Source organism: Papaver somniferum, chromosome 2 (genome assembly GCF_003573695.1).
Source record: "Papaver somniferum cultivar HN1 chromosome 2, ASM357369v1, whole genome shotgun sequence".
NCBI lineage: Eukaryota > Viridiplantae > Streptophyta > Magnoliopsida > Ranunculales > Papaveraceae > Papaver > Papaver somniferum.
The window spans coordinates 44,352,426-44,380,405 of record NC_039359.1 but is presented as its reverse complement, the minus strand read 5'-3'; the positions used below and the strand labels follow the sequence as shown (position 1 = coordinate 44,380,405).

At 35.5% G+C, this 27,980-nt stretch overlaps 3 protein-coding genes and 1 long non-coding RNA gene across 4 annotated transcripts; 1 reads left to right on the top strand and 3 right to left on the bottom strand.

The window, feature by feature from the left end:
* Nucleotides 1–650: 650 nt before the first annotated feature.
* On the bottom strand, nucleotides 651–2,697 carry LOC113347510 (ethylene-responsive transcription factor RAP2-4-like). The gene has a single exon (XM_026591186.1). It carries the CDS (start codon nucleotides 2,126–2,128, stop codon nucleotides 947–949), a length of 1,182 nt encoding a protein of 393 aa, XP_026446971.1. The 5' UTR covers nucleotides 2,129–2,697; the 3' UTR covers nucleotides 651–946.
* A 14,232-nt stretch (nucleotides 2,698–16,929) lies between these two features.
* On the bottom strand, nucleotides 16,930–19,415 carry LOC113347509. The gene is made up of 2 exons (XR_003359005.1): nucleotides 17,961–19,415; nucleotides 16,930–17,255 (listed from the first exon to the last, which is right to left on the bottom strand). It is a non-coding gene; the product is annotated as an uncharacterized LOC113347509 (long non-coding RNA).
* Nucleotides 19,416–23,046: 3,631 nt separating this feature from the next.
* Nucleotides 23,047–24,808, top strand: LOC113350906. The gene is made up of 3 exons (XM_026595009.1): nucleotides 23,047–23,071; nucleotides 23,833–24,129; nucleotides 24,209–24,808. The coding sequence occupies exons 2-3, from the start codon at nucleotides 23,845–23,847 to the stop codon at nucleotides 24,806–24,808; spliced, it is 885 nt and encodes a 294-aa protein (XP_026450794.1). The 5' UTR covers nucleotides 23,047–23,071; nucleotides 23,833–23,844.
* Nucleotides 24,809–26,849: 2,041 nt separating this feature from the next.
* LOC113353173 lies at nucleotides 26,850–27,733 on the bottom strand. Its single transcript, XM_026596862.1, has 3 exons — nucleotides 27,571–27,733; nucleotides 27,140–27,468; nucleotides 26,850–27,067 (listed from the first exon to the last, which is right to left on the bottom strand). The coding sequence occupies exons 2-3, from the start codon at nucleotides 27,463–27,465 to the stop codon at nucleotides 27,049–27,051; spliced, it is 345 nt and encodes a 114-aa protein (XP_026452647.1). The 5' UTR covers nucleotides 27,466–27,468; nucleotides 27,571–27,733; the 3' UTR covers nucleotides 26,850–27,048.
* Nucleotides 27,734–27,980: the final 247 nt, after the last annotated feature.

Sequence of the window (27,980 nt, the reverse complement as noted above, 5' to 3'; positions counted from 1 at the left end):
AACTGTTTACATCCTGGCTATTTTTACATTTTTGTCCATTTAAACAGTATCAAAATCTAAGTGTCTTTTTCACCCAGGAATTATTGATTTTGGTCTTTTTAACCAATTTGTGATCTTATAAATTATTTCTTAATGACCCTATTTTATCACGTAGCCATAGTAAGTCGCAAATGCCCCAATTTAGCCGGGATTTATTTCTACTATAGAAGCAATGTGTCGAATCCTGCATAAATCATTTGTACTATTGCATCCATACCACCCTATTTTGACGAGGTTTTGTTTAGAGCCATACAATCAGTACAAGTTTTTGTGAGCAGAATTTCAATTTCAAAATTTTCATCGTATTCCCACTGTTCTATAGAAAAAGGTCTTTCCACTTTCTCCAACAGTGGAGACATTTGGGAGAGAGTACAAATCACTCTCATTCAATAGTTAAAATCTCCTCACATGGGATGTCCGACTCCAATGGTCATAAAGTTGGAGTTGTTCAGATTTTTCTTTCATTTTTTTTTCTTGCTGGTTTTGGTACTTCGGCCATTCATTTAAGTATGCTTTGCAAGATTTGTTGAAGTATTTTCGACATGAGTGCTGAGAATTCACAACTTCTTTGAAGTTTCAAACACCATCACGTCCATGTTTTCTACCAAAACTAAAAGCAATGAAAAAACCATAGATTCTTAGACCTAAATTACAATTGCAATTACAATTACAAAATAGAGGTCTTTTCTTTCTTACAATCCAACTGATCGATGCAAGGAAAAAACAAGCAGATCAACTGAAGAAGAGCAGGAATATTATCTCCTTTTACATATTAACATAACCCTGACTAACAATCTACAATGATAAATAAACCGAACAACTAAATACTCTAAATAAAAACTCTCTGCAAATGTCAAAAACCCATTGCAGTAGAGACTATTTTGAAACTGAATTACAAACAAAATAATCAGGAAAGGATGGCTTCCCAATCAAAATCCCATGATGGATATTTCTTCAAATTGACATTCTCTGATTGTTGTTGATGCGTAAACTCAGGGAATTTAATATCAGATTCAGGTGATGATGATGATAAAGAACTTGCAGATTCATCACTCTCCAAAAACATTGGTGATGATAATGAAGTCTCTTCCACCTTACAATAACCCTGATTCTGAAACACTAATGTTTGATGGTTGTCAACGACCATATTTGGTTTCGAAGAACCCTCCTCTATTTGATTCTTAGAGGGAAGTTTCTTCTTGCCCAAAGTCTTCTTCTTCCCCTGTTTCTTTTGATCAGCTAAGCTTTCACAAATTGCTTGAAGCTTCAAATCAACAAGAGAATTAAGAGGTTTTCTGTCATCATGAGAATGGCCAAGATGAGGGAAATTAAGTCTAGCAAATTCACCCCTCAACTTATAAGCAGCACTATCATAAGCTAAAGCTGCTTCTTCAGCAGTATCAAAAGTACCAAGCCATAACCTAGTTCTATTCTTAGGTAAACGGATTTCTGCAACCCATTTTCCCCAATGCCTTTGTCTAACACCTCTATAAAGCTTTGTAGGTTTTCCTAAACCTATTTGTTGCTTCATTGGGATTGATTTAGGACTTAAGTTACTTAGAATAGTTTTCTCTGGTTGGTGTTGTTGGGTCCATTCATGTTGATATTGACTCTGAATTGAATCAATCCCAGAATTAGAAAGACCCATGAATTGATGATGTTGCTGTTGTTGTTGTTGAAGGTGAATTTGAACCTGAATCTGTTGGATTTGAAGCTGGGTAAGTTGATTTAAACCTAGTAAACCAGATTTATCATGACCAAAAATACTTGGACTAGACCCCCCTGGATAAAACATCTGGGGTGTGTTTGATGTTGAACAAAATTCCGGAGTGTAAAAATCAGATTGAGAAGTTGGGAAAGGAGAGAAAGAAGTAGAAGGAAAAGGAGAGGTAGAAAAAGAAAAGGGATTAGGGGTTGAGGAAAAAGAAGAAGAAGAAAATGGAGATGGAGAGTCTGGAGAAGATGATGAAGCACCTTTGATAAAAGGTTCCAGTGCTTTCATTAATTCACCTCCTCCTGTAAATAAATCTGAAAAATCATTACTACTACTTCTATTACAACTACTGTAGATATCTAATGCTGTTGCCATAATATATAATCTTGATGATAAACTAAGCAGAAAAAAGAAAAATTATAAGAAATTGTGAAAATCTAACCTGGTTCTTAACAAAATTAAAGAACAGGTTATAGTTTTACAGATAAAGAAAACTGATTACAAAATGAAAAAGGTACCTGAAAGAGAAAATATAGTATAAATTCTTTATACTAATGAAACTAAGAACAACTTCAGAGATATAAAAAGAAATCTCTGCAAGTTGATTTATCAAAGCTAAGAACAAACTGAAAAAATTATGTAACTTAAATTAATAAAAAAACTGAATCTCTATTCTGATAACCACCTGAAAATTCTGAAGAAAGCCATTATACAAGTTTGATTTTTCTTTTTTCTAAAATTTTGAAAAAAAGAACCAAAACAAACCGAGAATCAAGTTTTCGTAGAAACTAACAGATGAAATTACAGAATGGGATACAGAGAAGCGGGATTGATAGAAAAGGGGGGAGGGAAGCTGAAGAAAATCACTCACAATTTTTTTTTAAAAAGAATTTAGAATTTTTTTCCTCACAATCGCTCTTTTTCTGAACACCCAAACTCACCTTCACTCTGTTTTGAAACGCTAGTTTACAACTTCTTTATATACACAACACAAAGGGCATCAAGTGGTAGAGTAACCAAGTGTGGAAAAAAATCATGGAATGTCAAGTCTAGTGGCTTCGAGTCTTCCACAAAAAATTCAAGCAAGATTCCACGATTTTGTGGAAGGGTTCGTGGAATCCATCTGAACGCCAATAAAAATAGCGTTAAACGCAATTAAGAATAGAGCTAAAAAAACGCAATTAAGAGTTGTGTTTTTTTTATCAGTAGATTTAAAATGAGTTGTTGAAATCTAACGGTTGAAAAAAAAGCTCAATTCTTAATTGCGTTTTTTTAGCTCCATTAAGAATAGCGTTTCTACTATTCCACCATTACACTTGCGCTTCCATCCACAGTTCAAAGTGCTGAGGTGGCGTGGAAGATGGAAGATGGATGGATTCCACCTTAAGACTTGCTCTAATTAATTAAGAAGTTAATTACGAAATTAAATTTGAGGGCTTGCATTTCATTTAATTAATTATCTCGCTCTTCATTTAAGTCAAACCTTTTATTTATTATTACGTACTAATCCAGTATTATTGAAAAATTGTTCAATTTAATACAACCAGTTGTAATGTTACTTACACTGCAACGGTACCTTAATCCAGAAAGTCAAATGGTTGAGTGGTGTGAGATTTTTGTTGTTTAATGATTTATAGTTAATCAAGATGTCATCCAGTGGTCAAGATTGAATACAGGTTGGATTACATTCCGTTCAATGGATTAAGTTTGCGTAATTAGTCGAAGTTTTGATATTGGTGGAGATCTTACCGCCGTGCCATCAAATCTCAAGCTCACATGCTTCTCGTAATCGCAACTAATTTCAACTTTTAAGCTGTTTTATTAATTAAACAAGCAAGACAAAATATCAAATCACGTGGCGCAAGAAGCACCCATCTGGACCGGTACATGTGACGCTACATATGCTTTTTGATTAGCATCCCAGGTAAAAGTTTACCGGTAAGCTGTGGCCAAAGTGTAAAGCTGTAAACGATGCATTCCAATGCAGATGGTGCTCTGTCGCTAATTAACATTCACCAGCTGAGTTCAAATTTCTATTTGGAATTCTGCTGGAAACATGAACATTTATTAACTATTGAGTGATTCCACGAAGGTATGTCATGTTCAAAGTGTCATTTATTACACTTTGATTAAGGAAAGAAGGGATTCGAGCAAGACTGCTAATGGGGTGTACCATTTTGTTTGGGGTGTATCAATTTAAAGGCAATTTTTTTTTTATCGTATATGTTCGTCCTATATGTATATTGGTATACCTTCAAGCAAAATGGCATCCCATTAGCAGCCTTGGATTCGAGGGTCTCAAACGGTTGTCGAGAAGTTTTAGGCTTGATTTCCATCTGCTGCAGAGTTTCCAGCCCATGCACAATTGTATTACCTTTATAATAGTTGTGTTAGATAACTCATTGGGGAATTTGGCATGTTCTCTATTTGATTTCACAAATTACTCGTGTTATATACAACGGCGTTTTAAAATTAGATTTTAGGAAGAACCTAAGCAGGTTTGTTGAGTCAGTTTGAATTGAACTTTCGTCAAATTCCATTAAGGTTCTTGACGCTATCAACATGGCCCACGTCTCAGGTTCAGGGTTCTAACAGCTGTTAGAAGGGTGGCTCACGCTATCAAAAAATTATTGTAGCATTGACTCAACAAATCTATTCTTGCCTCTGGGTCCCTCCATATGAATTCTGCTCCAGCAATTCCCCAGTGTCCTCTAGCTGCCCCATCTGTATTGATCTTGATCTAATCTATGTTGGGATTGATCCACCCTACTGAGATGGATTTTTTTGATCTGATGTTGTTTGATGCCTTTGTTGTTAGAAGCATCCAAGGTAAGACAAGAGGTAAAATCTTTTCATCCCAAGTGAATCCCCGCTGGAGTTTGCGTGTCATTTATATTATATTTTCTGGACTCTGTTGCTTTTGGAGATATATTAGCTCATTCCTAATTATCCCTGTGGACCAAAATAAAAAGCATAATGAAGTAATAATCGAGGGACGGGCATTCATTTGTAAAAGTTGTGGGATTTTTGCTTGGGGGAATATTGTTGGGTCGCGAGGATGAATTTGAACACCTAAATCAAATTTCTAGGTCAAGTTTGAACAGAAGCATCTCCTCCCATAAACCACTATTGTTGTCTTCCGTAAGTGTCTTTTAGAGATAAAAAGGCATCTCCAATAGACACAAATTCCCTTATAAGTAGTAAATATGCTATCTTATTCAAGACACATCAAAATCTTTGTGTTTTAATTTCTCTCTAAGCATCATCAGAAACTTATAATGTGTGTTTGATTAGATCAAGGGTGTACAAACCTTGAATTCAATTATGTTGTTAGGGTTTTATTGCATCCTGAAGATAATATTTCCCTAACACGTTGTACTTGCCAATTAATTCAGAAGGTTCGAAATAATGTGAAAATGAATCGAAAGGTCTTGAAGTTATTGTTACAACACTTTTTTGTTCGTCTTTCATTAATATTTTAAGTATAAATTTTCCAACAAATATTTGGAGGAAAATGGGTGGTATTTGGGTCGAAAAACGAGTTAGAAGGGTTCCCATCAAGTTGTAGCGACTTGACATTGTAAAAGAATGTGTATGGTAGTTTCCGAATCATTATTGCAAATTTGCAATGTAGGCAGAGGTTAGAGCTGGCGAGTTAGATAAAATTCAGAATAATGGAGGTCTGGTGTCATTCATTAGTTGCTTTTCAAAAGAAAAAGTGAACTTTTTTGAGGGAAATGGTAGTGTCCATGTTGGTGATTGGGAGGGGGTTGTGATGTAACTGATCTGATATTCAGGTTAGGCATTTATATCCTAAAGTTATAAGATATAGTGTGCAACCGGATAGTTTAATTTGGATATAGGATATTATCCAAAATCATCGAAAAATCAGAAAAACAAAGGTTTTGTATTTTTACAAAGCTTGATAGTACATATAATAAATAAATTAGGTCAATAAATTATGACTTTTTTTTTTTAGAATCTAATTGCCTGCGAGTTGGGAAAACAATAGACGAGAAAAATGTGGAGATTTTTTTTTTTGTGACTGCAACAATGTGATAAACTACATCAATAACAAGCTTAACTCTTGTTCTTGGGAAGCTACTAATATCTTGAAGGAAATTACGACATTTATTTATTTTTTGAATCATTCAAAGTGTTATCTATAAATGTGACTCCCCAAATCTTAAACCTGCTTAACCACTAGGATTACAACCTAGCTGGAAGTATCAAATCTAAATTATTGATTTTAACAATCATAATTACATTAAGCAGATCAAAACAAAGCTCCAAACTCTTTGACACATTCTATAACAAAATCTCTTAAGTGATATGAATATATTAATCTAAATAAACAAAGAATGTTTATATATAAAAGATATGTCACGTTCTTAATTTGCTAAATATTTTAACTATGGAAACGAATATCTTCAAGCGCGTCATTTCTTCTGATAACTGAAAAACACTGTAGTCGGAATGAGTGAGCATATCATCCTGAAAAGGGTCCCCAGTGGAAACCAATAGTATCAAGTAATAATTAACATGCATCACATTTCTAACATAACAATAGAATCAAAATACAAGTAGAAAAACGTATAACACTTTATAACACCCGGCACTCAGCACAACATCGTACTATGACATTCGTGAAATAATGTTATTCTTGTTCCATCTCCTCAGATATTGCGTCCATAATAAAAATATCTATAAAAGACCACCACCAGATGATTTACATAAATGATGCTAGATCAACTAAAAATATGTTACTCAGACCTCGCCAAATTCATTGGAGAAGACGGCAACAGAATATTTCCAGAATTTAATAATAGCTCTATCCACACGAAATGCCCATCCATCATGTGCTTTAGGAAACTATCGTAAGAAGTCCCAAAGGTTATAAAATAAAATATGATATGCACACAAGCAATTTCCAAAGATAATATAATATATAATATCAAAACATGAGAGGGGGCCGGGGCTGCCATCCTACTAATAATATTCAACTGAGGGATGACGACCTACTAAATAAAAAAGTAAAAATAATAATATTCAATCGAAGGAATGTCGACCTACTAATAATATTCAAATCGGGGGATGCCACCTACTAAATAATATTCAACCAGGGGAATGCTGGCTTACTCGATTAATGTAAGAATCTGTGGGTAAAACAACATAAATTCCTAGCAGGGAAAATCATATAACGCATATCATACAACATACATATTCAATTACACACAAACATGCTCACAGATAATTTTAAATACATCATGATCGCATTAGAAAGAAAATTTAAACATTACAGGAAGAATATAGAGTTCCCACATGTTTTGATGGAAAATCGCGCATACTTCAAGATTCCAGTGTATAAGTCCATATTATCGTCATCATCATCATATTCATCAGCATTTGAAATAAATTTATAAATTTACATCAGGTTCTCCTCAATGATCTCTTTAGTATTCAATGATCTCTTTAGTATTGGATTTTTATAGAATTTTGTGTCCAAATTAGTTATCGGAGTCATAATAAATGGTCGGAAGTTGGTCGGTAAGTCGACGAAAAAGTCTACAGGTGACGGACAAAATTACCCGTCAACTAACGAACAACTGTAAAATTACCAACAAAGTTAACAACAAAGTTAACAGTCAACTTCCAGGTCCAGTCAGGTCAGGGTCAGTTCAAGGTCCAACTTGGTCAACTGAGCCAGATCGGGTAAATCAGTGAGTCACGTTAGGTTCAACTGAGTCAAATCGGGGACAATGGCTCAACGCAGAGTCAACTCAATCAGATTGGCAGAGTCAGCTGATCTGTATTTAGTACTCCTTCAAGTAGAGTTTCCCCTTAACACTGAATGGACTCCAGATAGTGTTCGCATATGAAATGACAATATTGCCCATTTCGCACAAATTGGGTGATTTCTTCTTCTTTTCCTCCGTGCGACTCCAAAATACCTAAAACACTCAAAACAAACATAAAATACAGAATTCACAAGAAAAAATAGCAAAGAAAGCATAACTACTACATAATAAATTAGGTGTTTTAGAAACCTATCACTCTCGACTTCACAGCAACAGAGTTCTCACGCGAATTCTTCAGAGGTGAAGAAACAGAAGAAGAAGAAAAGGAACAGAAGAGAGAAGAGAAAAGAAGAAAGAAGAAAAGAAATGTGAGTTATCTGCTCGGTTTGGTTACATAAGACCAAGGAAAACACTAAGGTACCCACGAGATTTGATAAGGGGAGGCAAGACGGTTTGTCTACAAAATGACTAATCTGCCATTCATACTCAACTGATGATAACTTCTTCGTCCGGTATCCGAATGACACGTTCGAATAGTCCATTTCGTCTAAACTTTTGAGACCTATCCAATGATACAAGTATCGTATCTAAATCGTTGTTAGATTAATTCCTATTAATTAAAATTTATATTAGCTAATCGAGTCATTATCGACTAAATCGTCTCTTGACTATTGCTAAACCGGTCAAATAGAGTTGACGTCCTTGAGGGTCCTTACAAATTGGTTCAGGCCAATTGGTTCTGTTGAGCCATCATGGAACACACAGAACATGCTTGAAATCAAATGCATTACCTGCATTGATGGATGCATTCCTATCTTTAATTCCAAAACCACCACAACCACACTACCTGAAATATTTTCATCATATCCAAATCATCCCATAAATTAGGGTTGTCAATGGGTACGCATTACCCGGAACCGGAGTTGTATCTGGTAAATTCGGTTCTGTGTTTGGGTCTTAAAGTTGAACCCATTAACAACTTAGGATCCGGGTACCCGGTTATTCATTCTTTTATTCATCTTTTAAAAAAAATTATAAGTATTTTGCTAGTTTTGGGTTTGATTTCTTTTTTCATTTTTGATTTTTCATTACATTTAATCTTTATTTAGTACATTGATAAATAAATAATGATAAACTTTTATAAAAATAATTAGATTCATTCCAAAGAGAGAACGATATTAAGTTTTTGAGATTTTTTTATAGTTTTCTTAGTAAATAACGGGTACCCGGTATTTTTAATGGGTCTGGTTTTGGGTCCACAAATTTAGATACCGGACCTAACTTTTATAATTAGGGCCCCGTTCTGAGTCCAGTGGTACCAGGACCCGTTGCCGGCCCTACCATAAATAATGCAATTCAACTCCATTACCATCTCAACTAATTTATGCATTATACAATACTCAGCACCATCACAACTATTTTTAGAACACTTAACTCTGAACACAATCATCACTACCAATTTGCATTACCTCCTCAACAGTTTCTGAATTGCAAATATTTTACCAAACTCAATCTAAACTCCTTTGATCAAAAGTATGAAATATCTAAATCACAGCTAATGCAGTAAATACTTGAATCCATTGATAACAATCACCACCATGTTTTATAAGAACATAACAGAATTTAGATAAGTAATGAAGAGTTTGCCTTGGATTGAAATCCTTAAGTGAAGCAGATGGTTCTGATTTCCTTGCTTTACTTAAATAACAAACAATTCAACCCATAAACAACCCCGTCATCTTCTTAATAAAAAAATCAAACCCTAATTTTCAATTTTGGGGAAGAACATGAACTCTAATTTCCAATTTGTCTATGTTCTCTCCTACAATCAAGATATTTGAATCTAATTACATTTTTAGGTAATATTTAAATATTTTTAATACGAATTTTAAAAAAAAAATCGGCATTTTCTTAGCTTCAAGGACTGGCACCTTAGTTGTAGCAAAATTAACAATTAATTTTGTTTGGGTGGGAATATTTCTTTATCGTGCGCATCTATTGAAGAATTGTTAAAATAATTACATTTTTTTACCCTGCGTAAATAATAACCATTGAGGAATTTTTTTATTTCCTATGGTACTATTTCTAGCAACGAAACCGTCATTTTAAAATTGAAGTTAATCTTACATCGTTATCTATGTGAGAAATTAAGATACCAGGTGGACGTAACCATCATTTCCCATAAAGATTAAGCACACTCGCAGTGTTTTCTAAAGCATCAGCAGGTTTATTACAACTCGATAAACAAACTCACAGAGACTAAACAAAGTTAATTGTATATTGATTTACACATTTCCGAAGGATAGGAATACTCTGCCAAAGAGGAAGTGAAGAACTATTTGTTAGATAAGAGCTTATATTAAGGTTGTCAGTTTCAAAAAATAACCCGAGACTAAACATATGCAGTTGTCATTTCCATAGCTTCTAAAAATACCAGGCTTCAACACTTGTGGCTTTCGCTGCGCAACTCTGATATGTCTCTGAAAACTGAAAGTGGGAATCATTAACATTTAACTTCTAAGTAATCATAAACAAGATTAAGAAAAACAATAATGTTTTTCCCGGACATTAAATAGTGACCAAGTCACTGAGATACACAAACACGAATATGGACAAGCTCTTTCTTCAAACAATGTATACTACGGTTGTGCAATTCCGAACTCGCAAATCCACACCTAATCGTAAATATGGATGTCATCGACCGATATAAGCATAAAAGCTGAATTCATGTAGATATAAATGTGAAAGAGCATATCCTCACAGAAGTAAACAAACATGTATATGGACAAACTCCTTCTTCAAACAATGTATACCATGGTTGTGAAATTCCGAACTCGCAAATCCACACCTAATTGTAAGTATTGATATCGATAATTCCGAACTCGCAAACTGCCGACCAATATATCATAAAAGATCTAGATATAAATGTGAAGGAGCGTATCCTATATACCACACGTGGAAATTCTTATTTCCCATAACAATTCATATTGACCACAACACATTACAGGTCCTTCCCAAACCATGGAAAGATTAACAAAAACAACAGAATTATCGTAAAACAAGTTAAACAATGCATAGAACGCACAAACAGAAATACATGAGTTTGTTAAACATAAACTGTTGTAAAGGAAAAACAATAATGGTTACCAAAGAGTCAAATGTATTCCCACCTCTTTTGATGACAAGCCACGCCTACCTCGAGATCCACGATCCGTTGGTTCATCCTTTGAATCTATCGTTGTTAATATAGACTAACTGCAATTGCAGTAGATGCATTAACTCTCTTCTCAACTCAAACAAACCAGCACAACTATACTGCCACTGCATCTCTAAAACTCTCAAACACACAAACAATGCTACTATAACTGCAACTGCAGTTCCATGAACTTCAACAACACTACCAGCACCTCATTACATCTGCACCAATCCCATTGCTTACACTCAAACATACTCCATTCCTATAACTCAGTCCCATAATATATCATTCCACTTCTTTAGACATAACTTCTATGACTTCACTACACTCAACTCTTCCCTGCAATACAATCTGATTCAATTCTGTTCGACTCTTTCTTTTCCCCTTCCAGCTATAACTGTCTAGTTCAACATCACCAACACCTTCAATTCCATCTTAAGACAATCACCATCTTACATCCACCAGACTCAACCAATACAACCACTAAACCTCCTAATAATCTATCTAAACTCATACATATCTTATAACTCATTCAAAACCACATCTCTTCTTACAGAACCTGTAATACCACCAATTATTTCACCTACATTCTACAACAATCATACACTACTGAAATCCCATCATCTGTTTCTTCACTCAATTCCACACAATTCCAGTTACGATAATTTCAAAGTCAACATCTTCTCATCCATAATCCCAGTTCCATTCCACGAGTATCTCAATCACAAATTAATTGCATCTTCAATAACAACTCATAATTCATAAACTCATTAATTAAAGCAGTTCAATTCAAATTACTTAAGTTCAGAACAATTAAAGACTCACCCAACCAATAGCGTCTTCTGAATTTCTAATTTCTCAAATCAATTCCGCTAAAACTCTAGTTCATAAATTGGGGAAGAATATGAACCCTAATTCTTCAAATTTCTTAATCCATCTTCTTCCTTGTAGCCAAAACCCCAAATTAAAACCATAACAATCTTCTTTAATCACGTTCCTCAACACCCATCCTCTAATTTCTTCTTAATCATCACCTAAATTGAACTTCCATTGAAACCACAGAAACCCCAACTCTTTGTTTATTCACTGAATCAGCTTCATAACTTTAATTGAACTACCACCCTCATGTTCTTCAATCTAACAACAAGCCATCCTTGTTCTATCTCTTCTTGTTTCGATCCCCAACTCCAATTTTACACAAACTTGAAACCATCTCAGAACCCTAATTCTCAATTCATCTCAGATTTGAATTTGAATCAACAACAAACACAGGCACCACCACCACCAGCATCTATCAAACCCTGATGTTCCTGCTACGCTCTCTGATGCGTGTCATAACCACAACAAATTAATTAATGTTTTTCCACCTAATTAACAAGTAATATAGTGTAGTCAAGTTCGTTCCCACGAAGAGCAAGAGATTTTTAGTTGTAAAGTTGTCACGAAAAGGGGGGTGGGGGGGAGGTTGGTTTTGAAAAGCAAAAGAAATAAACAAAGCAATTAAAAGTGTATGTTGAAACCAATAAGAGAGATTAGATCAAGGAATCCTTCTTCGTTGCAAAACAATAAATCAAGTTATGTTCTTTTCCACTTTTTATTAGTCACAGATTATCACCATCCGTAGGTAAAACATCTAGCTCAGTGCTAAACCCCTAAATCCCTAGTATCACCAGATACGAAAGTTCTCGACTACCAGATTCTATTCACTAAACCACCTAGTAGTAGCTCACTCAAGATGTAATTTAGTTAAACGCATTAAGATTTATGAATTTATTAGGTTGATATTAATAGTTAGACTCTTAGTTCAAGGTCTACTTGCTAACGTTGTTTTCACACACAATTGCTCCACGGAATCCCTCTGCAAGGTCTCGTGTTTGCTACTCGTGTAAAGAGTCAAGAAACGATTACTTATCCCCTAACTTTCACTAGCTTTAGATCAATTAACAAATCAATTTAGTTGGTCACCTAAACAATCTATCAATCAACCATGAATGTGTAAACATTCCTATTAGTAAAAACAAACGATAATCATGTGAAAAACTTCAAAGTAGATTTAAAAACAAAACTCAAAACATGTTAAGAACTAGGAATTCATCCTCAATCAATAAGAAAATTAGCTACTCATGTTTTTGAAATTCACACAAATAATTAAAGGGAGAATTTTTTAAAGTTCACACAAATAATTAAAAGAAGAATTTTGAAAAGGCAAGCAAAAACACAACTGTTGTGTGTGTAGAGGTATAGAAGTGTGTGTAGAGAACTTCTCTTATTTATAGGCTTCAATTTTCTTTAACTCCTCTTAGGAATAGAATCCCTTTCCCTTTGTAGCTCAACTTCCAAATCCAAGTCTTTCTCAAATCTTCCATCTTCTCTTTCCAAATCCAAACCCAATTCTTCAAACCCATGAGTCTAAAAAATTCTTCACTAGTTGAGTCGCCTGAAGAGTTCTCGGGATCACCGGAATCCTGCCTGAAATTCACCGCCGGCTACCTGAATATCACTTCCGGTCAATTGAGGAATATACCGTCTGATACCGTTAATGAACGGTAAAACTAACAGTCGTTGGTAGTCAAGGAAAGAGAGAGTCAGCCACTCAGTCAGCAACGAATCAGATGACTTGACTTGGCTGAATGGTCGTACTGGCTTGGTTGAATCGGCTCATCGGCCGGTATTGAGTTGACTCAGCCGAGAAATGATTTCAGCAGAGTCTCGTTTGTTTTCTGGCATTCCTCAGGCCGAATTCAGGCCAATTCCTGTAACAAATCCTAGCATACATCTAATCAAATTTCATATAGCTTCATCTGTTCTTCACAACACCAGTACCCATCTCTGCAGTGAATGGCAGCATCAGAATTCTTTCAATCTACCAATTCTTTCTCGATCTCAGACCATCAACCACAACAATCTCCTCCATAGCAAACTGCACATCCATCATCATCAATCTCGCAATTTCAACCGCCAACAAACTCTTCCGGTTCATATCTCCGTTTTTAAATAAAGTGACGGCCACCACCAGAATCTCCAACTCTTCTCATTCAAACTCAGAGAGCAACAGAAACTCAAACCCCTATTTCTTCTTTGTCTCTGCACCACAGCTCAGATTCATCAATTCAGTCAACCCCTATCTCCCTCACCATCTTCTTCTCGATCTGTAACATGGTTGAACCCTAAATCATCACAAACCCATCAATTCCCTTCTCTGGTCTCAGTTCTTCTTCAATCATCTCATTTGTCTTCATCGCCATTTCTCAAAACCCAATCTTCTCATTCGAACTCAGAGAAACATCCACAACCCATCTGTTCTTCTCCATCTCAATCTCATGTTCTAATTCACAGCAACACTTCCATTTCTGAGATCAACAGCAACTTCTCATTTCTCTCTACCAGCTTCGATTCCTTCTTCAGTTCAATCAATTTCCATCTGCAATATCTTCTCAAACCCTAAATCACCTTCAACAGCACCACCAACCCATGAAAATCACCATCTTCTCTACAATTCCATCTTTCATCGAAACAACGTCAATACCTTGCTTAATGCTCTCTCAAATCGAGCCCATCTTCCATCATCTCAGATTCAGAATAAAACCCATCTTCAATTAACTCACAGATTCAAACCAAAAACCCATTTTGAATCAAACCCTATCCTGTTTTGTTCTTCAATTTCAGTTATCGGACTCCATTTATCCTCCACAGCAAGACCTAATCAACATCTCTATCTGTCGACTTCAATCACCAAACAATCTTCAATCACAGAGTCATCCTGCTAATCTCTGTCTCGATTTGTCACGACCATCAACCCCTTTATCAGATTCAGATCCTCAGCAAACCCATCTCTCAATTTCTTCATATCTTCTCGATCTGTTATCTCGGAAGTAACAGCAGCAGCTGCTGCCTCTTTTCTTTTTCTTTGAATTTTAAGTTTGCAAATGATTGGGATGAATGAGAGACATCTCTCTCGAATTTAGGTTTAGGGTAAGGATGGATAATGACAGCCGGTCACTTCTAATAAGGGTCAACCAAAGTCCGTCCCCTTATCCTCAGCTGATATGTATTTAGTACTCCTTCAAGTAGAGTTGCCCCTTAACACTGAATGGACTCCAGATAGTGTTCGCCTATAAAATGATAATATTGCCCATTTCGCACAAATTGGGTGATTTCTTCTTCTTTTCCTCAGTGCGACTCCAAAATACCTAAAACACTCAAAACAAACGTAAAATACAGAATTCACAAGAAAAAATAGCAAAGAAAGCATAACTACTACGTAGTAAATTAGGTGTTTTAAACACCTATCACTCTCGACTTCACAGCAGCAGAGTTCTCAGCGAATTCTTCAGAGGTGAAGAAACATAAGAAGAAGAAAAAGAACAGAAGAGAGAAAAGAAAAGAAGAAAGAAGAAAAAAAATGTGAGTTATCTGCTCGGTTTGGTTAGATAAGACCAAGGAAAACACTAAGGTACCCACGAGATTTGATAAGGGGAGGAAAGACGGTTTGTCTACAAAATGACTAACCTGCCATTCATACTCAACCGATGATAACTTCTTCGTCCGGTATCTGTATGACACGTTCGAGTAGTCCATTTCGCCTAACTTTTTGAGACCTATCTAATGATACAAGTCTCGTATCTAAATCATTGTTAGATTAATTCCTATTAATTAAAATCTATATTAGCTAATCGAGTAATTATCGACTAAATCGTCTCTTGACTATTGCTAAAACGGTCAAATAGCGTTGACGTCCTTGAGGGTCCTTACAAATTGGTTCAGATCAATTGGTTCTATTGAGCCATCATGGTGCACACAGAACATGCCTAAAATCAAATGCATTACCTACATTGATGGATGCATTCCTAGCTTCAATTCCAAAACAACACCACAACCACACTACCTGAAATATTTTTATCGTATCCAAATCATCCCATAAATTAGGGTTGTCAATGGGTACGCATTACCCGGAATCGGAATTGTATCTGGTAAATTCGGTTCCGGGTTTGGGTCTTAAAGTTGGACCCATTAACAACTTAGGATCCGGGTACCTGGTTATTCATTCTTTTATTCATTTTTTTAAAAAGATTATAAGTATTTTGCTAGTCTTGGGTTTGATTTCTTTTTCATTTTTGATTTTTTTATTATAGTACATTGATAAATAAATAATGATAAACTTTTATAAAAATAATTAGATTCATTCCAATGAGAGAACGATATTAAGTTTTTGAGATTTTTTTATAGTTTTCTTAGTAAATAACGGGTACCCGATATTTTTAATGGGTCTGGTTTTGGGTCCACAAATTTAGATACTGGACCCAACTTTTATAATTAGGCCCCGGTTCTGAGTCCAGTGGTACCAGGACCCGTTGACAGCCCTACCATAAATAATGCAATTCAACTCCATTACCATCTCAACTAATTTATGCATTCTACAATACTCAGCACCATCACAACTATTTGTAGAATACTTAACTCTGAACACAATCATCACTACCAATTTTGCATTACCTCCTCAACAGTTTCTGAATTGCAAATATTTTACCAAACTCAATCTAAACTCCTTTGATCAAAAGTATGAAATATCTTAATCACAGCTAATGCAGTAAATACTTGAATCCATTGATAACAATCACCACCATGTTTTATAAGAACATAACAGAATCTAGATGAGTAATGAAGACTTTGCCTTGGATTGAAATCCTTGAGTGAAGCAGATGGTTATGATTTCTTTTCTTTACTTAAATAACAAACAATTCAACCCATAAACAACCCCGTCATCTTCTTAATAAAAAAATCAAACCTTAATTTTCAATTTTGGGGAAGAACATGAACCCTAATTTCCAATTTGTCTATGTTCTCTCCTACAATCAAGATATTTGAATCTAATTACATTTTTAGGTAATATTTAAATATTTTTAATACGAATTTGAAAAAAAAATCGGTATTTTCGTAGCTTCAAGGACTGGCACCTTAGTTGTGGAAAAATTAACAATTAATTTTATTTGGGTGGGAATATTCTTTTATCGTGCGCATCTATTAAAGAATTGTTAAAATAATTACATTTTTTTACCCTGCTTAAATAATAACCATTGAGGAATTTTTTATTTCCTATGGTATTATTTCTAGCAACGAAACCATCATTTTAAAATAGAAGTTAATCTTACATCATTATCTATGTGAGAAATTAAGATACCAGGTGGACATAACCATCATTTCCCATAAAGATTAAGCATACTCGCAGTGTTTTCTTAAGCATCAGCAGGTTTATTACAACTCGATAAACAAACTCACAAAGACTAAACAAAGTTAATTGTATATTGATTTACACATTTTCGAAGGATATGAATACTCTGCCAAAGAGGAAGTGAAGAACTATTTGTTAGATAACAGCTTATATTAAGGTTGTCAGTTTCAAAAATAACCCGAGACCAAACATATGTAGTTGTCATTTCCATAGCTTCTAAAAATACCAAGCTTCAACACTTGTGGCTTTCGCTGCGCAATTCTGATCTGTCTCTGAAAACTGAAAGTGGGAATAATTAACATTTAACTTCTAAGTAATCATAAATAAGATTCAGAAAAACAAGAATGTTTTTCCCGGACATTAAATAGTGACCAAGTCATTGAGGTACACAAACACGAATATGGACAAGCTCTTTCTTCAAACAAAGTATACTACGGTTGTGCAATTCCGAACTCGCAACTACACACTTAATCGTAAATACGAATGTCGACAATTCCGAACTCGCAAACTGTCGACCGATATAAGCATAAAAGCTGAATTCATGTAGATATAAATGTGAAAGAGCATACCCTCACAGAAGTAAACAAACATGTATATGGACAAACTCCTTCTTCAAACAATGTATACTATGGTTGTGCAATTCCGAACTCGCAAATCCACACCTAACCGTAAGTATTGATATCGACAATTCCGAACTTGCAAGCTGCCGACCAATATATCATAAAAGATCTAGGTATAAATGTGAAGGAGCATATCCTATATACCACACGTGGAAATTCTTATTTCCCATAACAATTCATATTGACCACAATACATTACAGGCCCTTACCAAACCATGGAAAGATTAACAGAATCAACAGAATTATCGTAAAACAATTTAAATAGTGCATAGAACGCACAAACAGAAATACATGAGTTTGTTAAACATAAACTGTTGTAAAGGAAAAACAATAATGGTTACCAAAGAGTCAAATGTGTTCCCACCTTTTTTGATGACAAGCCACGCCTAACTCGAGATCCACGATCTGCTGGTTCATCCTTTGAATCGATTGTTGTTAATATACACTAACTGCAATTGCAGTAGATGCATTAACTCTCTTCTCAACTCAAACAAACCAGCACATCTATACTGCCACTGCATCTCTAAAACTCTCAAACACACAAACAATACTACTATAACTGCAACTGCAGTTCCATGAACTTCAACAACACTACCACCACCTCATTACATCTGCACCAATCCCATTGTTTACACTCAAACATACTCCATTCCTATAACTCAGTCCCATAATATCTCATTCCACTTCTTTAGACATAACTTCTATGACTTCACTACACTCAACTCTTCCCTGCAATACAATCTGATTCAATTCTGTTCGACTCTTTCTTTTCCCCTTCCAGCTATAACTGTCTAGTTCAACATCACCAACACCTTCAATTCCATCTTAAGACAATCACCATCTTACATCCACCAGACTCAACCAATACAACCACTAAACCTCCTAATAATCTAGCTAAACTCATCCATATCTTATAACTCATTCAAAACCACATCTCTTCTTACAGAACCTGTAATACCACCAATTATTTCACCTACATTCTACAACAATCATACACTACTGAAATCCCATCATCTGTTTCTTCACTCAATTCCACACAATTCCAGTTACGATAATTTCAAAGTCAACATCTTCTCATCCATAATCCCAGTTCCATTCCACGAGTATCTCAATCACAAATCAATTGCATCTTCAATTACAACTCATAATTCATAAACTCATTAATTAAAGCAGTTCAATTCAAATTACTTAAGTTCAGAACAATTAAAGACTCACCCAACCAATAGCGTCTTCTGAATTGCTAATTTATCAAATCAATTCTGCTGAAACTCTAGTTCATAAATTGGGGAAGAATATGAACCCTAATTCTTCAAATTTCTTAATCCATCTTATTCCTTGTAGCCAAAACCCCAAATTAAAACCATAACAATCTTCTTTAATCACGTTCCTCAACACCCATCCTCTAATTTCTTCTTAATCATCACCTAAATTGAACTTCCATTGAAACCACAGAAACCCCAACTCTTTGTTTATTCACTGAATCAACTTCATAACTTTAATTGAACTACCACCCTCATGTTCTTCAATCTAACAACAAGCCATCCTTGTTCTATCTCTTCTTGTTTCGATCCCCAACTCCAATTTTACACAAACTCGAAACCATCCCAGAACCCTAATTCTCAATTCATCTCAGATCCGAATTTGAATCAACAACAAACAGATTCACCACCACCAGCAGCATCTATCAAACCCCGATGTTCCTGCTACGCTCTCGACTTTACAGCAGCAGAGTTCTCACGCGAATTCTTCAGAGGTGAAGAAACAGAAGAAGAAAAAGAACAGAAGAGAGAAGAGAAAAGAAGAAAGAAGAAAAGAAATGTGAGTTATCTTCTCGGTTTGGTTAGATAAGACCAAGGAAAAAACTAAGGTACCCACGAGATTTGATAAGGGGAGGCAAGACGGTTTTTCTACAAAAGGACTAATCTGCCATTCATACTCAACCAATGATAACTTCTTCGTCCGGTATCCGAATGACACGTTCGAGTAGTCTATTTCGCCTAACTTTTTTGAGACCTATCTAATGATACAAGTCTCGTATCTAAATCGTTGTTAGATTAATTTCTATTAATTAAAATCTATATTAGCTAATCGAGTCATTATCGACTAAATCGTCTCTTGACTATTGCTAAACCGGTCAAATAGCGTTGACGTCCTTGAGGGTCCTTACAAATTGTATATTGATTTACACATTTCCGAAGGATAGGAATACTCTGCCAAAGAGGAAGTGAAGAACTATTTGTTAGATAAGAGCTTATATTAAGGTTGTCAGTTTCAAAAATAACCCGAGACCAAACATACGTAGTTGTCATTTCCATAGCTTCTAAAAATACCAGGCTTCAACTTGACGCACATTGATTTCCTTTTTTATTACTCCTTTTCCCACCACATATTGTCCTGCATAGTTTCTGGTATTAATACCCATTTCCGCTAGTAAATATAAGGACTGGAGGAAGCATAACTGTTAACTTTATAAACATGCATAGGAGGAGGCTGCTAAGTATTATTCATAGTATTTCTAACTCTAACTGAATGATGCAGACTATGACTGTTATCAGAAATAATATTTAAATGATACAGAGTAATGTAATGACTGACCTGATGAATCACTGTGTTTAAGTTAGGAGTCAGATTACTAAAGATTACTTTATACCTATGTTTCCAAATAAATTACATAATGCAGACAATAATATGAGTTTGGGGTAGTATAGATGTTTATAAGAGAATCCTACAACTGCCAACTTTGAATCCAAGATTACAGTGTATAATGTTGCATTATAGCAGAAAAATGATGAGGCAGAAAATTTCTCCGGACAGCTTGAGAAAAAGGATAATGAAGAAGCATATGATTAATATCCTCTGTATGACCAGTATTACAAAGAATACATTGTTGATCAAAAGTATCCAGATGACGAAATAATCGAGCCTTTACAGACAGATCATTGTGAAAACTTTTCCATAGAAAACTTTGAAATTTATACGACATCTTCAACTTCCAAAATTTAAGACACAATTGCAGAGTCATGTTTAAAGATACATTATCGTGAGAATACTTATCACATAATATTTTATAAGTTGAATATGTTGTAAAGATACATGTTATAATGATAGGCCAAACAAGAGTGTCATGTTGATCAAGTTGAATGGGTATAGTTAAGATTGAATTCACCTGTTCAGTAGTAAAAAGTTGTCGCAGAAGATTAATATTCCATTGAGCAGAAGGTAAGTCAATGTATTGAGAAACCCATTGTAAATCATTAAGATGCAGAGCATCCAAATCTTGAAGAGCAGTAGACATTGAAGGATTCCAATTTGAAGTCCAAATATTAACAGTCAAACCATCACCCACTTTTCATTTAACATATTTTTATTAAAATTTGAAGACCATCACAGAAACTTTTCCACAACCAACTTGAATTTTTTGTCTCGTGAGGAGGAGAGTACTGCATATCAAAAGATTCAAATTGTTGAATCCACATTGCTGAAGTCTTAACCGAAAGATTCAAATTTTAAGGGTAAAATATAAATTATATAATAACAAACTAGTTTGACCAAAATTTTAGTTTGTTGTTCATTAACAAATGGTTTGTAAAAAGAAAGTTGATTAGACTTGAACAGAAAAGATAAATTGGGTATATTTCCCAAGAATACCAAAAACATGGTTATAATGGACATATAAACATTAGGAATTGGTGAAATGGACACCAAAATCCTATACAATAATGTCCCTAATCTAAATTTAAAAACAATCACAAAAAAAAATCATAATTTGCAAAATATAAGTTGGAGTTTCATAAAATTTATATATTTGGAAAGGATTTTTGATCCACTACAAAACAAGATCCATTTTTCAGCTGAAATCTTTTTTTCGATAAAAAATAGATAGTTAGAAACTGGTTGCATCCTAACTTAAACTAAGATAGAACATTTTTTTTTGAAAAAATAACTAGGATGAAACTGGTTGCATGTCATCTTAAACTAAGATATTTTTTTTTTCAAAAAATAACTAGGATGAAACTGGTTGCATACTGACTTAAGCTAAGATAGATTATTTTTTTTTGAAAAAAATCTAGGATGAAACTGGATGTATCCTGAATTAAATTAAGAAAATATGTTATTTAAAAAATAGCTAGAATGAAACGAATGCATCCTAGCTTACACTAATAGGTATGCAAATTATCCATAAAATTGTTAGGATGAAACTGGATGCATCCCCACTTGAACTAAAAATTAGAAGGATTATTCAAAAATAGGTAGATTTTGAAACTGATTACATCCAAATTTAAACTAGGATACAACAAAATCATGCAAAAAACAACTAGAATGTAACTGATTGTATCTTGGCTTAAACCAGATACATCCTGACTTAAACCAACATAACATCTTTCTTTACAAATATTAACCGAGATTCATCCTTCTATAATAACAATCGTTGCCACAACTTCCAACACAAACAAAAACTCCGACCGCCACCACTACCAAACACTACTAGGTACCACCACCACCTTCTTCAATATTAAGAAACCTTATAATATGCAACACCACTACCAAACGTTACTGCCACTATTTCGTACCACCACCAACTCCAATTGTAAGAACTTTACTACCACTAGTTCGGGCCATAAAAACTTTGTTCACACAAAATTTCTCTCTCTTATACATGTGAAGCGATTCACAGATTTTGTATAATTTTGACATAATTTAAATTTATATCCACACTATTCAATATACAGGACCTTTCCGGAGAAAAGAGAAAGAGGGTTATGTATATTTTTCGTAAGATTGGATTTTCAATCAGTTTCAATATCAATCTCTAAGCTTAAATTCTCTTGCATTTGTATTTTTTTAGTGTGTTACTAATCCTTAAAGTTTCGCCTTAGATGGGTACGAATCATTTGAAGGTTCTTGATTCTCATAAGGGGTAGACTTATAAGGCTAGTTAAACCTAAAGCTAAAATTGGCTTCAACTTTTTTGGAAATCGGAAATAACTGTTTAAAATGGTATAATTCGATGGATGGTAATCTAAAACCGATATTAATGGGGTTAGCTGTTTTTAATGGATTTTGATGAAGTTGATATTTTTTTTAAATAAGATGATATGATTCATCGAATTGATGGGGTTAGATATAGAGATAAATATTCGAGGAAGGAAAAAGTTAACGGATCGACAATAACAAAGAATAAGAGAAATTTAAAGTTAATTCATAAAAGGAGAGTATTTTAGTCTGCTGTAGAAAAATCAGACATAATGTTTTGGGCTAATGTTCTTAGACATAAAAATAACATTTATTTTTAGTCGTCTATGATACCTAGAAATAAGATTACAAGGATTATTGGACCTATTTTGCGAACAAAAGTTATTAGACCAATTTTGTTAATAAAAATTTGAAACTGAGACAGTGCATTCTTAGAGCAACCACAGTCATGACCAAATTTGGGGACTATACCCAAATTTGGTCCCAAATTCAGCCGCAGTGGTACTGACTAAAACCATATTTAGTCCAGTTAATTAGGGTTTGCGACCAAATGTGGTCGCCAACCCAGACTAAAATGATTAATAGTGGGACGGTAGTATAGTGGGCGTATGATTTCAGACGGAAGTATAGTGGACGCTCCACATCGGGCGTACGTATAAATAACGTATGATAATGGGGCGGATGTATATAGAGCGTTTGAGTTAGGCGTTATTATAAACACCGCCGGGCCATACGTAGATAAAACCTACGCCCCATACCAGACGCAGTTATTAAAAACGCCTGGTTTGGACGCAGTTACTAAAAGCGCCCGGTCCGGGCGCATGTATTATGACCGTATGCGGGAGACGGACGTATTATTAACGTCTGTGTGAGACGCATGTTTTATGGGCGTATGAGTGAGACGCATGTTTTATGGGCGTATGAGTGAGGCGCATATATTACGACCGTATGGAGTGGGCGCATGTTTTAGAAGCGTCTGGGATGGGCGCATATATTAGGACCGTCTGGAGTGGGCGCATGTTTTACGAGCGTCTGGGACGGACGCTCGTATTATGAGCGTTTGTTCGGAGCGCATGTGTTACGAGCGTCCGTTACCAGGCGCATGTATTACGTGCGCCAACGGTTATATTTTGGAATTCTGATTTTGGTTTTCTGATTTTCCGACCGTTTGATAGATTGCAACGGCTCTTTCGTATATCTATATATAGCATTTGACAAACTTATTTCTGCATAATCTTATCATTTATAATTTCTATTTCAAGAAATATAGAAATATGGCACCACGAGGTCCCAATTTTACAACAGAAGAAGATACAATGATATGTAGAATCCATTTAGCCATATCTCAAGATTCTGCTACCGGAACCGATCAACCAGAAAGAGTATTATGGAGTCGGATCAAAGATAAGTTGGAAGAAGCCCTGCCTTGTAAACCAAAACGTACTTGGACTTCTATCCAGAGTCGATTTCAGGGAATCAGTAGACAGGTTTCACTTTATTCTGCAAAAGTGTTGGAAGTTGATGGTGAATATCATAGCGGATGGAATGAAGTCTTGAGGGTAAGTAATCGTCAATTTTTGCACCCTTAATAATTATATACATGTAATTGGAACTGATGAGTATTGAAAATAATAACAGGTTGAAGAGATAAGAAAGCGATTCAAAGAAAGTAATGGTAACAAAAAATTTAAGCACGAAGAGTGCTACGAAATTCTAAAAGATAGTATCAAATATTCAGGACGGTCGACGTTTGTGTTTGATTCAGGCCAAGAAATGGAAGATTCTCAGAGTGGTGAGGAAAACGCTGATATTGAGGAAACAATTCCAGGCGAGTCCAGTGATGATCTAGATATTGGAGATATAGAGAACACACGTAAGCGTCAGTTGGGGAAGAAAGCATCGAAACAACTAAAGAAAACAGGGAGAGCAAAATCCAATGCCCAGGAGGAAATGCTAGAGGATATAATTAAGGAGCATCAAAGTTTCAATGAACATTACAAAGCACAATCACTAATGAAGATGGGACAGAGACAAGCTGAGTTTGAAGCAATACAAGCTAAGTCTGCGGCAAAGTTTGCGGCGAAACAAGCTAGGCAAGAAAAACTCGATTTAAAGAAAGAAGCGGACGATGACTTGGCCATAATGTTGAAGGATGTCTCTACATTGGACACTGTAACAAGAGAGTACTTCGAACTTCGAAAGATGGAAATACTACAACGCAAAAGAAACCAATCTTAAAGCATGACCGAATTAGTTGAACCTTAATATTTATCATTAATAAAAAAATTAGTGAGTTTTAGTCAATTTTAGTGAATTTTAATTTTTATATGATAAATAGTACATTAGTAAGCAACGTTACAACATATTTTCCGATGAAGAAATACGATACAACATATTTCCATCCCAACTTAATAATTATCTCCAAAATTTGACCATATGTGTTCGATTAAATCTTGACGCAAGCGAAAATGTGTTTCTTTATTGTGTATAGCATGACGCCGATGTGCAGCTCTCATTCTGGAAAGTTCCTCAGTACCTACCCTCGATATATTCACCGGTGCCGACCTGCTACGTGAGTCATATTCATGTGGCCAATCACCGGGAAGACGCTCATCCTCCACTATCATATTATGTAAAATAATAACCGTTTTCATTATATAGGCAAGCACATCCGGGTTCCACATTCGTGCAGGTTGTTTGACAATGGCAAATTGTTGTTGCAGTACACCAAATCCACGCTCTACATCTTTCCGTGCTCCCTCTTGCATCGATGAAAATTTATATTTTTTCGGTGTATCTGGTTGTTTAATGGCCATCACAATAGTAGCAATCTGTGGATAAATGCCATCACCGAGATAATATCCCATATCATATGCATGCCCGTTTACTTCAAAGTTCACCGGTGGTGTTTTCCCGTTGATAAGTTTTCGAAAAATATAAGAACGATTCATTACATTAATATCATTGCAGGAGCCGGGCATACCAAAAAACGCATGCCAAAACCAGAGATCATGTGACACCACTGCCTCTAGCACAATACTTTCACTCCCTTTATACGCGGTGTATACTCCTGATTCTGCTGACGGACATCTATCCCATTTCCAATGCATACAATCCACGCTCCCCAGCATCCCAGGAAATCCCCTGTCTTTGTTTTCTTTCAGCAACAGTTCAACATCACCCGCAGTTGGTGAGCGTAAATATTCTTTCCCATATAATACCACAATCGTCTTGCAAAACCGACGGGTTGCTTCTAAAACGGTGGTTTCTCCAATGCGTAAATACTCATCTATTGCATCTGCTGCACATCCATAAGCTAACATTCGGATTGCTGCAGTTACTTTCTGATGAGGGGATAATCCAAGAATGCCACAAGCATCTCTTTTTTGAGCAAAATAAGGATTTCTAGACACCACATCTGCCAATATTCGGTTGAACAATTCTCGCCGCATTCTGAATCTCCTACGAAATATGTTAGCTGGGTAGGTGGGGTTGTCAGAAAAGTAGTCATTCCAGAGAAGTATATCTCCGGCTTCACGATTTCTTGGTATTTTTATACGAGTATGAGACCATGTCATACTTGTAATGGCAGTTCCCAAACTAACTGCTAGATTATTTCGGCTCAATGCAACCGCATCTTCATCTGATGAGTAAAAGCTGTTATCAGAGATCGCAGAAGAAGTAGAAGAAAATTCGGAGTCCGAAGAAGAAGAAGATTCAGCGTTATTGTCACAGTATTCCATTGGAATGTATAGTTTGAGAAGTGATTGGGAGAGTTCGAAGAAGAAGAATATTTGCAGTGTTGGTTTGTATTCACCGAGATATGTAGTATTGGTTTTATAGACACATGATAGACACTTATGGCATTGCAGATTGAAAATGCGAGTGAAAAGAATTGACACTGCAAAGACTAAGACTATAGCTAAAAAGAAGCGACACTGACCGATTGAAAATGAAGGCTTAAAAAGAAATAACACTAATTAAACTACAAGTACCGAAACGGAGGCTGAAAAGAAATCAACATGTCAGAATGAAAATGGAGTCTGAAAATGGAGGCTAAAAAGTAACCCTATATAGAGATAAGATAGGATATTGTAGGAGTATCCAAAGTGGAGGCTAAAAAGTACATATCCAAAGTGGAGGCTAAAAAGTTACTTATTCATCAGTAGGAGTATGCGATGGTGTTTGCCGTGGTGGGATAAACGTCATTCTCGGATGGGGGTTAACAGACGACATTGTTGATGCTTGACTCACTGGAGCCCACACCCCTGGTGGGATAGTTTCAGAAAAACTGCCGAATCCAATAGGGGGACGCGGCGTTTGTTGCATACGGAATTGCATCTGATCCTCCAGGTAATTGTTACGAGCTGCAAGGCCTCGTATTACTTCATCTTTTGCCTTTAAACGTATCATCCTGTCTTCCGTTTCATATAATACAAACTCGCGAAACGCACGATTAAAATCGGCATGTTCTTGAACTAGATTATAAGCTTCAGGCTGTCGTTTAAAAAAAAATAATTAAGAAATGAGATTACCATATATTTTAATATAATGACGGGATGTACTTACGTATGATAATTGTTGTGTGGTGGAATAGGTACATGCTGAGCAGGTCGTTGAATAAGGTGTTTAACACGGTCACCATCAACCCCGTGTAATTCAACTACCCAATCGACTTTGGTCACGAATTGATGGAAGTTAGTTACATGTCGCCAATATCGCAGATACATATTATATGAAACAGCTTTCACAAACATATTTGCATCTACCCATCCAGCTTCTTTCACAAGTTTTGCTTTCTCATGACTGACCTCGCCAATTTTAAATGGTGGATTTCTAGGAATTCCAAAAGTAGGATGATTTTGCCTCCAAGATCGTTCTCCTAGGTACCACATATTCTGTCAAATTACCAGTAATCAGAGAAAATAAGTTCTTCAACTTAGGATAAAATGATAACTTTGAAGTAATAATGTTCATATAAAAACAACGTACTAACTGACCTTGCCAATCCAAGTAAATATAACCCTTTTGTTTGAAAGCTCCACAGCCCTGCGACCAACATCAGAGTCAAGAACACCAATGGCGGATTCCCACGGTCTCCATGTCACGATGTCTGCAGTCAACTGATTAAGCGCATTCCTACAGTGAACAATATCGATAGTCTTTTTCTTCGCTTTCCACCGGAAGTTCTTGGCCATTTTTCTTCACTAGTTGGGTCGCACGGTCTACATATGCCCAGATATTCATATCCCCAAAACTACTCCATCATAACCAACCAAATAAATCAACTGCCAAAAAATATACATTTAAATGAAATAAAAATAAATAATAATTTACCTCTAATATTTGGAACGGCCCAGTAATGACTTCTGTCCCCTACCAGATGCGTTGAGTGCCACATACAATTTTG